This window comes from Artibeus jamaicensis, unplaced genomic scaffold (genome assembly GCF_021234435.1).
Source record: "Artibeus jamaicensis isolate MK-2021 breed Jamaican fruit bat unplaced genomic scaffold, CSHL_Jam_final contig_61, whole genome shotgun sequence".
NCBI lineage: Eukaryota > Metazoa > Chordata > Mammalia > Chiroptera > Phyllostomidae > Artibeus > Artibeus jamaicensis.
This window is the reverse complement of record NW_026521906.1, coordinates 2,292,942-2,307,135: the sequence shown is the minus strand read 5'-3', so window position 1 is coordinate 2,307,135 and position 14,194 is coordinate 2,292,942. Positions and strand designations below refer to the sequence as shown.

Below are 14,194 nucleotides of genomic sequence, written 5' to 3'. Positions count from 1 at the left end.
GAATATTTGTTAAACATAAAGGTTTACCATGGAGAAGGCAGAGCCATCACTCAATAAAAATCGGTGAAAGTTAACTATATATATATATATATCTTTAGAACACTTATGTCTCTTTCTCCAGACCCTTTCCCTCCTTCAAATGTTCCTTCTCCTCCAATCGCCAGGTCTCTGAGAAATTTCCTGTGGCTCCAAGCCCCAGCCTATGAAACAACAACTGCCTTCTTTTTCCTGAGGTCTCTCTGACACAGAAATGCCTCCTCTTCTGTCTCTATTCTTTATTCCTAGGAATTAAAATTATATTCTTCCTTTAAGAAAAAGAACCTGATTTGATTTGAAAAATTAAGCAGCAGCTTAATCTAAGTAAGTATCTAGTTGGAAAAAATGTCAAGAAAAAAAGATAAAAGGCTAAGAAGAATTCTAAACCTGACAAATCCAATCCTTGCCAGGGAGAGACAAGTAAACATGACTTTAAGTCACATTGCTCCTCTTTCCTCTGGCCTGGGTACCCTTATTAAATGAACTTGCAAGCCAAGAATTCTGTTCACTATTTACACAGTTCATCCACCTGTGTTCACCCCTGACTTTTTAACCCAGAGTGGTGCAATCATAGCTATTATGTTGGACATGGCTGTGGGCATTTTCTTCCTCTTGAGGAGAACAAAAAGAACTCCTTTTAAGAATTACCCTCTTATCATAATTTCCAGCAGATTTCCAAAGGTACCTAAACAAAAGAAAGGTTAAGACACCTGTACTAACAGAAGACTCTTAAAGCCATCTCAGAAAGGTATAAATTGATTTTATAAAACCTTCCTGAGAAAGACTTTTCTAAGTTAACTCTTATCATATTTTCTCTCCTAATCTTTTTTTTCAATTTGTAAATATTCTTAACTTTCATTAGTATTATCACAGGTATATTTTTAACCAAAGTATATCCAAGTCACATTAAAAATAATCCTACCTATTTTTAATACAGTGTTACCAATATTGTTCACTGGCAATTATGTCAGTGGCCTAATAGTTTTAATGTACTGGCAACAAGCTGTAAGCATACCAATGCTTTTTTAAAAAGCTTTTTTATTGTTATTCTATAATAGTTGTCTCAATTTTTCCACCCTATTAATTCTTTACTGGAGCATTTCATAGTCTGCAAATGAAACCTACCAGAAAGACATAGAAATGTGAGACTATACAAGAAAGAAATATAGAATCACAAAATCTCAAACTTGGAGAGATACTCAGAGGTTATTATTCTGTGTCATTCTCTCTGGAATGCTTATTATGATCTTCCCAATAAATTGTCACTTTGTGTTTATTTGATGACCTCCAGTGCAAGAAATCCATTATTACTCAAGGTATTTTACTCTATTACTATAATTCCTGAGTTCCTAGGAGATTCATCCTTAAAGTTAGGCAAAATCTAACTTCCAGTTGGATTTCTTTAGAAATATGAGTGACGTGACTTCCTCAAGTACCTAAATTGTCTTTCAGTAAGATTAAGGCAGTTTTGAGTCTCTTCTCTCTTTTTTAAATCATTTTTAGATAGAACCCTATCTTGCTTATCTTTGTTGGTCTTCAGAGTCCCTAATATGCAGTTAGACTAGCAGATACTCAGAGAGTCAATGAAAGAATGAGCACATATTCTTAGTTGTGACTCTGTAGGAAAGAGGGATGGCAGGCAATATCCAAGATCCTAAATCACTAAGTCATCCACCATTGTGTACTCTGATAAAAGTTCCCTAGAACAATGGTGGGAGAGTATGGTACGGGGGTTTCTCTATATAAAATTAAGTAAAGAGAGGGGGCACTCCATTACTAGCCATGGCTTGTACACTCATTTCCCATGAGTTAGACTGAGCTGCAAGGCCTGCCCTTTTACACTTGCACTGAGATCTAAGCTTGTAACAAACAAGCAAGCAAGGCAAAGGTTTTTCTTTGCTTCCTTTATTTGGCCAGGGTTCTAAAACTGCAAATGTCCATTATGTCAAGTACATTTTTCAATAAAGTGAGTTTTTGGGATATAAGGAAATGCCTTCCTAATTATATAAATTCAAATAATTTAAAACATAATGTGTTTCAAAAATAAATAACAGTTATGTTTAGCAGTTGTGTGAAGAATATAGAATATGCTCCCAGACTTGAGAGAGAGGATTAATCTCAATTATTTACTTGCTTTATAATTTTAACCAAGATATTAAATACCTGTATGTCTCAGTTTATGCAACTATACAGTATTGGGTATATTAATACCACCTCTCAAAGGGTTGTTGTAAGGATCAAATGTATATATTAAGTAGAATAGTTACCAGCATAGAGAATGTGTGTGTGTATATTTTAATAGAGTATATGTAGATGGAGTAATATATATTTAGTCTGATGTGGTCATTTATGATATGCATTAACTCTTATCCATAGGAAAACACTAGCAGCTATAAATGTGCCTGTGAGACCATACCCAAAAAATGCTTTGGAGAAAATCTTGCACCTTAGTGTTCTGAAACTCTTACTTACAGTTCAACTACATCATAACAAGATCAACCAGATTAAAGGAAAATTTGCTGGGCTATTTATCAGGAGAGCTGGCTTTCAGTCTCAGCTGTCACCAATTAGCTGGCTGGCCCATGTTAATCAGTTAATCCATGCCTCAGTGTCTTCAGCTAGCCTTATCAACCCCAAAGAGACATTATGAAGAGACAGATGAATGGTTTTGAGTCTAACATTTAAGTTTTTACTAAATTTTAAATTTATTCTTGTGTGTAATATAAGAAGGTGGTCTAGTTTTAGTTTTTGCATGTTTCTGTCCAATTTTCCCAATACCATTTATTGAATATATTATCTTTAGTCCATCATATGTTTTTGCCACCTTTACCAAATATTAATTGACTATAAAGGTGTAGGTTTATTTCTGGACTCTCTATTCTGTTCCATTTATCCATATGTCTATTTTTATGCCAGTACCATGCTGTTTTAATTACCATGGCCTTGTAGTGTAGTTTGACATTTGGTAGTGTGATTATTCCAATTTTCTTCTTTCTCAAGACTGCTGTGTATCTTCAGGTTCTTTTGTGGTCCACATGAGGGGGGACCCAAAATACCCCAGAATTATCTCCTGGTAGATGGATCCTTTGTAGAACAGGCTATTCGCATTTGGTGAGTGTTCTAGGAACCCATTTGTATCAGTGTACCAGCTGGCATTGTTGTAAGAGGCTACATTTGGCTTCAGTGGATTTTTTAAAAAACTCTTTCAAGGTGTTTGCCCATTTCATGGTGGATAATTCATTAATGCACCAGCCTATGCTGCACTGAATGTTCAACAGGTTTTTTGACCGAAAAATAGCATGACCCCCATGCTCCACTCTCCCTATTCACTTGATCTCACCCTGGGTGACTATTTTTTGTTTCTCAGATGAATAAAAAGTCCTCAAACAGAAACATTTACTGATGTGGAAGAGGAAAAGCAAAAAATGGTAGAAACACAAAAGAACATCAAAATCAATGAGTTCAAAAACCATTTTGAGCAGTGGAAAAAAACATCTCAATTGGTGTATTGCATCAAATGGAGAGTATTCTGAAGGTGAACAAAGCTTAAATATGTAAGAATAAATACACAAATTTTATAAATAAATTTCATTTTGATGCCCCCCCATACATTTTTGTAATATTTGTTCTAGTTCTGTGAAATATATCGTTGGCATTTTGGTGTGAATTTCTTTGAATCTATAGATTGTTTTGAGTAGTATGGGCATTCTAATGATGTTGATTCTTCCTCTCATTGAACATGATATGTGATTCCGCTTACTTGTATGTTCTTCGATTTCTTTCTTCAGTTATAATTTTCTGAGTATAAGTCTTTTACATCCTTGGTTAAATTTGTTCCTAGGTATTTTATTCTTTTTGAAGCAGTTGTGAATGGGATTGTTTTCTTAGTTTCTCATTCTGATCATTCATTATTGGCATATAAAAATGAAACTGATTTTTGGATATTTATTTTGTATCCTGCTATTTTAGTGAATTAATTGATCAGTTCTAGTAGCTTGTGTTTGTGTAATCTTTAGGGTTCTCTATATATAGTATCACATTACCTGCAAATAATGACAGTTTTACTTCTTCCTTCCCATTTTGGCTGACTTTTATTTCTTCTTCTTAACTGATTGCTCAGACTAGAACTTTCTGTACTATGGTGAAAACAGACATCTCTGTCTTGTTCCTGGTCTCAAGGGGAACACTTGTAGTTTTTGCCTGTTATGTATGATGTTGTTTATGGGTTTCTCATTTATGGCCTTTATTACATTTGAGGTATGTTCCTTTTATTTTCATTTTGCTGAGAGTTTTTATCATGAATGGGTGTTGGATTTTAACAAGTATTTTTTCTGTGTTTATGATATGATCTTGTGGTTTTATCCTTCATTTGGTTTATATGGTGTACCAGGTTGATTCGTGAATATTGTACCAACCTTGGATTTCTGAGATAAATCCCATTTGATCATAGTGTATGATATTTTTAATGTATTGCTGAATTTGGTTTTCTAATATAATATTTTGTTGATGATTTTAGTGCCTGTGTTTATCAGGTATATTGGCTTATAATTTTTTTCTTTGTAATGTCTTTACCTGGTTTTGGAAGTAGGATAATGCTGGTCTCAAAAAATAAGCTTGGGAGTCTTCCCTCCTTTTGAAAATTTTAAATTGTTTGAGAAGGATAGGTGTTAGATCATCCCTGAATGTTTGGTAAAATTTAACTATAAAGCCACTCAGTCCAAGGCTTTTTTTTTTGGGGGGGGGAGTATTTTGATTACTGCTTTAATTTCATGAGTTGTAATCTGTCTATTCCGATTCTCTGATTCTTCCTGATTTAGTTTTGAAGATTATATGTTTCTAGGAATTTATCCATTTCATCCAGGTTGTCCAATTTGTCAGCACATAGTTGTTTGTGATATGTTCTTACTATCTTTAGTTTTTCTTTGGTGTCAGTTGTTAATTTTCCTCTTTCATTCCTGATCTTATTTATTTGGGTCCTCTCTCTCTTTTCTTTTGACTTGATGAGTGTGATTTAAGGTTTTTTAATCTAGTTCATCTTTTCAAAGAACCAGGACTTGGATTCATTGATTTTTTTAAGTTGTCTTTTAAATTCTATTTTATTTTTCTGCTTTTATCTTTATAATTTCCTTCCTCCTATACACTTTGGGCTTGTTTATTGTTATATTCAAGCTCATTTAAGTGTATAGTTAGATTGTTAGAGCTTTTTGCTTTCTGAGATAAAAATGTAATGGTATGAATTTCCCTCTAAAATTTCTTTCACTCTTTCCCACACATTTTGGGTTACTGTGTTCTTATTTTCATTTATTTCAAGGTACCCTTTGGTTTCTTCTTTGATCTCACTGTTAACCTATTAGTTGTTTAGTAACATGTTATTTAGCTTAATAATCAAAATCTTAGAAGAAACAAGCAGTGAAATCTTTGACACTTCTTATAACTTTTTCTCATATGTCTACTTAGGCAAGGGAAATGAACAAATAAAATAAACAAATGGGACTACATCAAACTTAAAAGGTTTTGCACAGAAAGGGAAACTATCAACAAAATAAAAAGAATACCCAGTGAATGGAATAATATATTCATGGATACCATCAGATAAAGGCCTAATATCCAAAATGTATTAAGTACTTACAAACTGAATACCAAAAAAACAAACAATTCTATTAAAAAATGGGCTAAGGGCCTAAATAGATATTTCTTCAAAGAGGGCATACAAATGGCCATAGACATATGAAAAGATGTGCAATGTCACTACTTATCAGAGAAAGTCAAATTAAAACCACAATCAGATATCACTTCACACATATCAGAATAGCTTTCATCAATAGATCAACAAACAATACATGTTGGAGAGAATGTGGAGAAAGGAGAACACTTGTGCACTGTTGGCAGAAATGCAAATTGGTGCTGCCACCATAGAAAACAATATGGAGATACCTAAAAAATTAAAAATGGTTCAGCCTTTTGACCTAGGAATCCCACTTCTGGGAATATATCTGAAGGCACCCAAAACACTAATTAGAAACAACATAAGCACCTCTATTTTCATTTAAGCATAATTTACAACCACCAAGATTTGGGAGCAGCCCATTTGTCTATCAGTAAATGAGTGAATAAAACAACGATGAGATATTTACACTATGAAATACTACTCGGCTGTAAAAAGAAGAAATTTTTATCAATTGCAACAGCATGGATGAACCTGGAGGACATTATGTAAGTAAAATAGTCCAGTCAGAAAATACAAGTGTCATATGATTTCACTCATACGTTGAATCTAATGATTTAACTGAACTAACAAACAAAATAGAAAGAGACAGATTTATAGATTGAGAGCAGACTGTGAGCTCTGGGGAGGGTTGTGGAATGGAGGAATTGAGTTAAAAAGGTAAAAAAAAAAAAGAGAAGGAACTCACAGACACAGACAATATTGTGGTAATTGAGGAGTGGAAAGGTGATGGGTAGAGGTGGAAGAGGGTATAGTGAGTGTTGTGGACCACTCTGCCTGATTTCAGGAATTGTAGCTCTCTGCCCCTTGTGGCTTGAGAATGAGTGAACCAACTACCTCTGGAATGTGAGCCACAGGAGACAAAGCTTGTCTCTGGTAGCAAATGCTGGCTCAATTCCTCTCCCTGCCCCCAGAGCTTGGTCAGAAGTCAATGACGGGTAAGACCCCTCACAGCAGGGGTGAGACTTAAGCGAGACTTAATCACCTGGGAGGCCTTCATGGAAGGACTCAGGGGGCTGCAAGAAAGCAATGGACTCTCATCCCCCAAATTTGTCTAAGCCCAAGTCCCCATGTACTCTGGGAGAAGCCCTTCTTGGCTCTAATCCCTTTAAGCCTGAATACCTGATGGGGAGAGGTGCAGCTCCTTGCCTGGCCAGAGCATGACCTGAGGGAAAATCTGGCATCACAAAGACTTGCTAATTAACCTGTGAAATCTGCAAAGAGTGCTTTCATTCATATGATAAGGGTCGGAGAGGAAATGAGTTTGTCTCCCAAAGTTTCTGCAACTCTGACTCATAGTAAGCACTCAGACCTCTTTGTAATGTCATCTACTGTTTGATCCTGGCCGCCCTGTACTCCTGTGGATTACAACCCAATAAAAGGCTATGGAGAAAAGGACTCGAGGCCTTTTCTCCTCAGAGAAACGGGCCGCTGTGAGCCTTTGTCTCCCCAGAGAAATCGGCCATCCCTCCTCTCCAAGCAGATCACATCATATCTTTGTCATATTCATTCTCATTGCCAGTGGGGGGACATTCGAGAAAGAGGTCACCTCCACAAGTGAGAATTAAAGGTGATAGAAAATAAAATGAAATAGAATAAAATAAATAAAAGAAGCCCAAAATAAAATGGCTTTAAATCACATAAAGTTCTGCTCTTAAATAAGAGGTCTTAAACCCATATTGTTTCCTTTCTCTCTTAAAGGATCTTAAAGAATAAATATTTTTAGAATTACCTATTATCATTCCATTCTATTTTTCCCTCTCTCTCTTTTCCTTCCATGATGTTGTTCTAAGAATGAGTGAATCCTGTTACTTCTTCTTGGACATTATTATTATTATTGTACTTCAGGCCTGATTCAACTCAGAGGCCTGCTAGGTTTGATCCTTGTTTTAGGCCCATATATTATTTCTTATTTTTAATGCTATAAATAGTTAAAGCGAGATCAAATGAAGAAGTGAAAAAATAAAAAAGAAAAAGTAGAGCCAGTTAAATAGCTAGAGTCTCTGGTCTCTGCCTAAGGTCTGGAAAGGGCACAGTGCATACTGCATATCTCAGGATCCTGCCTTCAGTGCCCTACTACAATCCATCCCTGTGTTGGATGGTTGTAAAGGCCAGGCTCATCTCACTATTCAGCAAATTGCAAGAAGAGAAAATACATATTTTTGTTCACAAGAAAGTGTTGTTTGAGACCAGACTGCAAGGACATTCATATTTTTGCCCTCATTGCCTATCCTGATAATTGTTTCTTCCCCTAGGGTTTTGATCATACAGTTTCCTAGGCCATGACAATATCAACAGTCCTCATTATGACAGTGTAGAATTAAGTCATGCGAGAAGAAAACCTAACTTCTCCTAATAGCTATCAAGAAATGAAGTGTCCTTCATTTCTTGAATAAAGTGGGTTTTAACTCTCTTATTCCTCTGATTTTCACATATTTCATTTTGTTCACATTCTTTAAAAGTTACTTTATTTGTTTATTTTAGAGAGACAGTAAGGGAGGTAGTAAGAGAGAGAGAGAGAAATATTGATGTGAGAGAGATACACATTGATTGGTTGCCTGTTGTACATGCCCCAAGTGGAGACCAAACCTGCAACCTAAGCATGTGCCCTGACCTAGAATTGAACTGGTGACCTTTTACTTTTCAGGAATATGCCCAAACAACTAAGGCACACTGGTCAGGGCCATTTTGTTCACATTTTTTTCAAAATTTGATTCTCAGAACACAGATCCATATCCTACAAGGTTGTGACTCACCTATATTACATCTTTCCAAGATTTAGGCAATCAACTTTTATTAATACATCCTACATTTTTACTAGTTGCTTTAACAGCCCTCACTAAAGGAGACTGCAGTAAAGATGACAGCATACATGTGACAGTGTCCTTCTGTATTTCAGATATGCTCATGATCATATTGTACCAACCTTGAATCCATGAGATAAATCCCATTTGATCATAGTGCATGATCTTGTTAATGTATTGCTGAATTTGGTTTTCTAATATAATATTTTGTTGATGATTTTAGTGCCTGTGTTTATCAGGTATATTTGCTTATAATTTTCTTTCTTTGTAATGTCTTTACCTGGTTTTGGAAGTAGGATAATGCTGGTCTCATAAAATAAGCTTGGGAGTCTTCCCTCCTTTTGAAAATTTAAAATTGTTTGAGAAAGATAGGTGTTACACTTATTATTATTACACTTATTATTGTTACACTATTATTTTATACTTAATGGGTTCCAGCACAAAATAAATAATAAAGTATCACTGCTACACACTTAAGGCAAATTAAAGTCAATGCATCTGAGATGGCAACAATAAACTCACACTGGCCTGGATACCAATTGCAACTCATAAAGGTAAGTCTAATTAAGGGTTTGCCTGGAGGTCTTGAAATAGGCTGCTCAGGTGGGGCTAAATTTAGGTTATAATTATGCAGAATTCTGCAGGGCATGTACTTTTCTTCTAGCCCGGCAAAACAAAATACTCCATCAGTCTTCAAGCCATCAGTACTCACCGTTCTTGCAGAGCAGCACAGTCAGGGAGTCCTGAGAAGAAGAACTGATATAGAGCAAGAGGCTGGGTGTCTGGGCTGTCATAAAGCTAAGTGCAATGTTTTCCTTAGATGGAGCTGACTCTGCATAAATGGCTGAGGATGACCAGTTTAGATTCTTCATCACTGGGTAGGGTTCTTGAAACATGTAAGTAACTGAAGTGCCAGCCTCAAAAAGAGCAGAAATCTCTGAAAAATATAAGAGGAGAAAACATATTTAAGTATTTAGTTGACTTCTCTAGATATAGCAATAGCTTGTTTATTGTTCCTATGTAATGTTCCACTACATTAATTATATAGTATGCTTTCCACAATAATTTTGCCACAAATGGTAGAAGTCATTATTCTCACATACAAATAAGAAATATGAGGCTTCCAGAGGTTAAGAACCTTGAAAAAGATTGCATAGCTAAAAAAGAGAGCTAAGATTTGCATTGTGAAATTTATGCCCAGTTTAACATACATTTGTAGAATAACTGCCCTGTGTCAGGCTCATTTTTCAAGAAACAAAGATAAAATGTGCCTGCCTGCAACTTAATTTAGAGAAATTGCACTGGGACCATCTTACTTTTAAAACTGGTATGCTCTCAGTTCTGGTTTGTGTTTTTCTTGTGTATTTGAAGGATTTGAAGTGGGTCCTAAATTACTGAGAGTGGGACACTGGGAGGCAGCAGCAATGCTCTATGGTGTTGGGTGAAGGGTGAGGGTCTATGGAAATAGAAGAGAGGAGATGCATGGAAACAGTAAGAAAGACATAGATTTCCTACTCCCAGGCTCAACATTTTAAATGTCTAGGAACCGGTGTCCAATCCCCCCAAAGAGAGAAAAGTTTTGGGTAAATAGGTCTCATATGAGAAACCATTCCCATATCACACCACATTGCATAGAGTTCTGCCACCACCATAAGGAAAGGAGGTATCCAGACACTGATTGTTATAGAAAAACGAAGCAACCAGACACCGAGGGATTCTGGAGTACGAGGTTTATTGTTTAATGTGCAGAGGCCCAGAGGAGTCATTTCCAAATTCTGAGCCCCGAACAAAGGATTCTTGGGGAATATATAGATTAGGGGTCTTCCTGTCTACGTGACAAACGTGGGATACAGAAGCAGAATGTGACAATTGTTCTATCAGCAGGGGTGCTAGTCCCAGCCCTACTGACTATCCGGCTATCAGCATTCCCAGCAGGGGTGCTAGTTCCCGCTCTATCCAGCTATTTGCTTTCTCTCTAGGGTGCCTGGGGCCTGGGCAAATAAAGGTTAAACAGAGGTTTTTCAAAGTTTCCCATATCATGATGACATTCAATTAGCAGGAACATGCCACCCCAGATCCTTCCTGCATAATATCTTCACATCCACTATTAGTTTAGTGGGACTGGCATGGGATTTGGCATCAGCATGGGAGGTGAAGTTTCACTTGATTTCATACTAGCTGTGTAGTTCCAAGCAGGTAGGGGAACCCTGTGGAGACCATTCTCTCTTCTGGCAAATGGGAAGCATAAAACTGACTTCAACAGTATTGCTGTGCGGATAAATAAGATACTGTGTGTAAAGCACTTAAGAGAGTTACTCACTCATTTTGAACTCACAGACTCCCATTTTAGAAGATAATTTAAACAGAACCCTTTTCTATTCTCTTCATGAAAAAATTCTGTTCAGTGACTATACTTCCATTGAAATGCTGAGATATTCTCTTCTTTTAATTAATGCTGTCTCTAAACAGTAAAGGTTCCTTCTTAGAACAACATAGCTTAGTTCTGGCAGCAAACCTCTGTCATAAAAATAGCACAATAAACATGAACTGATATTGGCATTATTAATTTTCTTTTCCAACTGATATGTGGAAAATTCCTAGTTCCCCATAAATTCTTTCATTGAATTGATGTCTCCTAAAACATAATCAAACCTGACTTTTGCTTTCTAATTTTATTGCAATTTTTCTGCTTTTATGAAAACTCTGTAACAGCCTGTCAAAAAATTAAAATTGCATATTTATTTATATTGTTCACAGACTGAAAATACCACTTCATTTTTACTAAAGGTTCAGGGAAAGGTTCACATTTATCATGTAGGTTACATCAGTACTCCTGATTACAAAGATACACAACAAAGATTTGTGACAGCAAGGATACAGATTAATTATCTTTATTTGAACACTTTCCTTGAGTAAACTGACTTCCTTGGGGACCTTTCACCTGCATTTTGAGTTACTATTGGCTAGTTTATAGAAAAATAGTTTTTATTTGATGTTTGTACATGTGTTCAAGTATAATTCAGATTATTCTATTATGTAGCAAATTAAACATGGACACATATAGTACACTATTCTTTATACTTGAGATGTAAAATTAAAATGAAAAGTTTTTTTTTAACTAGAAATTTTCACAAAATTTCTCTCCCCCCACCTCCTCTATTCCTAATATTTTTGTTATTAGGTATTGTCAATCCCAATATAAAGGAAATTCAACAAAACACCTGGATTCTCTTAGTCTCTAAGCTTCTTATATTTTATAATCTAGGAGTTTAAGCTCTCTGATCCCATTTAAGCTCTCTGATTGATTTTTCTGAACATCCAAAACTGCTGGGATAAATAGAAGAAAAATCTTAATATTTAAGGTGTTTATCAATGACCATCATAGTACTCTAGGACCACAATACCATTACTAACACATCTCTTAAGCACTTACCTAGTGAAAGAACTATGCTGATTCCATTCTGAAAAGACAGGGTACACATTTAAAAAAATAACACTGATGGAAGGCAGCCTAGTATATGATGCATGAGTGACAAAAAATAATTTCCAGAATTGGATGTCATCATGTGCCAGAGTAGCCTCAGAAGATCTGAACAAAATGCTCAAAATTGATTAAGCCTTAACATATGGGAAGAGAAGTAGCTAGAAAGCAGGGTGGTGCTACAGGGGTGTGTGTCTGAGCCAGCTATGTAGTCTGACAGACTTGGAAATTGAAACCTGGCTGTGCCATTCTTCACTTCCCACTGGATGCCATTTAACCTCAGGGCATTAAGTATAAATAGAGATGAATTCAGTATTGTGGTGGGTAGAAAGATTGGAAGCAATTATGTAAAATTGTGGCACATAATAGAAAGTCAGTAAACAATAAGCTAGTTTTAATAACAGCAATAAAGTTAAATTTAGAATTAGAAAAATCATGAATACCAATCCTAGGTAATGAGTAGGCTAGTGGTTACCTAAAAATCAGTTAGATTGTAATTAAACACATCCAACTAATAAGAAATAAAACAACCTAATAAAAAAATATAACAATTGGCATAATATTAAAATTTATTACTAAAATGTTCTTATGATAATGGCCCTGTTGATACGTGCTTTTATGACTCTTTGTCATTTACCAATGTATATTGCAATATTTATAGATAAAGTGATATATCTGGGATTAACTTCAAAATAATAAGAGATGTGGATGTGACCATACAGATTAAATAGAAATAGTCATGAGTGGATAACTTGAAGCTAAATAATGGGTGCATGGGATTCTAAAACTCTTCTCTTTACCACAGTGTATAATTTAGTTTTTCTGGAATAAAAAGTAAAAAATGTATTTGTTGTTAGGAAGGTAAATATTAGAGAATTTTTAAATAATTTTTTTGCAATTAGTAAAGTGTGCCTAAATATACATATGAGTTTTCACTGAAATTATATTACTAAGGAAATAATTGATTAATGCACTTACTACAGCATTATCTATGTGCAAACATTGAAATAACCTAAAATTCCAAAATATGAGTAAGCATTTAGTGAGACTTTATATGTCTGGCACTATTCCATTGGCTTTTTAAAGTGCTCATTGAGTGTTCACCACAACCCTTTGTAGAGAATTCCTGAATTTTCCACATTTTTATATCTATAGCTGAGAAAAACAGTAATCATAGGTTGAGTTATATAACCAGTGTCACAGCTGTAGATTGCAAATGAGCCAGAATCTGAACATAAGAATACCTAGTGGCAGAACCCCACTTTTGCTAAGCTAAAATACTCTGGTAGTAGTATGTGTTACATAAGCAGAAGCAATTCCACCAGAGGGAATATTTTGCAATCATTAAAACTAACAAATTTATATAAGAGTGACAGTAACCAGAGGATAGGGAGGGGGTGGATAAAGAGGGAAAGAAGAAGTAGGATTGTCAAGGAACAAGTATAAAAGACCCATGAATAAAGTGAAAGGTGGGTAGGATTGAGGGTGGAAAGTAGAGGTGGGTAGGGCAAGGGAGGGTGGTGGTGGGAAAGTGGAGAAAACTATGCTTGAACAACAATTTAAAAAATACACGTGACAAAATAAAACATTCAGGATATAAAATGTAATGGACAGACATTTTAGCTATATTGAATGCAAAGAAAAGAGCTAGAAGGAAATCAAATTTTCTTTTTTATTGTTGTCTTTTAGTAGATTGAATTTTTATTTTTTCTAGATTTAGTAACGTGTTAGCAATTAGAATTCCAAATATACTACCTAGTGATTTTAACTTAAAAATAAATTAAATGACAATATAATGACAGTTATACCCAGATTGTTCAGACAATGGTGGGGCTGGAGGTGAGTTAAACATAAGCACACATCAAAAATGGTGTTGGAACAGCTGGGCATCCACAAACAAAATGAGCAAGTTGAACCCCTACCTTATACCATACACAAAAATTAATTCAAAACAGGTCCAAGACTAAATGTAAGAGATAAAACTACAAAACACTTAGAAGAAACTATGGCCATAGCTCATCATGGCCTTGGATTAGGCAGTGATTCCTTGGACATAAATCCCAAAGCCCAAGCCACAAAAGAAAAAAATGAAGATAAATTATACTGCATGAAAATAAAGAAGAACATTTGTTCTTAAAAACATACTAT

General features: G+C 35.3%; 1 protein-coding gene across 2 annotated transcripts in view; it reads right to left on the bottom strand.

The window, feature by feature from the left end:
* The window catches only part of CNTNAP5 (contactin associated protein family member 5), a 1,122,001-nt gene that overhangs the window by 140,599 nt on the left and 967,208 nt on the right, over positions 1-14,194 (bottom strand). For both annotated transcript variants that reach the window (XM_053670714.1, XM_053670716.1), the window contains exon 19: positions 9,278-9,502. In XM_053670714.1, the coding sequence (XP_053526689.1) occupies positions 9,278-9,502 (225 nt within the window). The remainder of the gene's footprint in view (positions 1-9,277; positions 9,503-14,194) is intronic.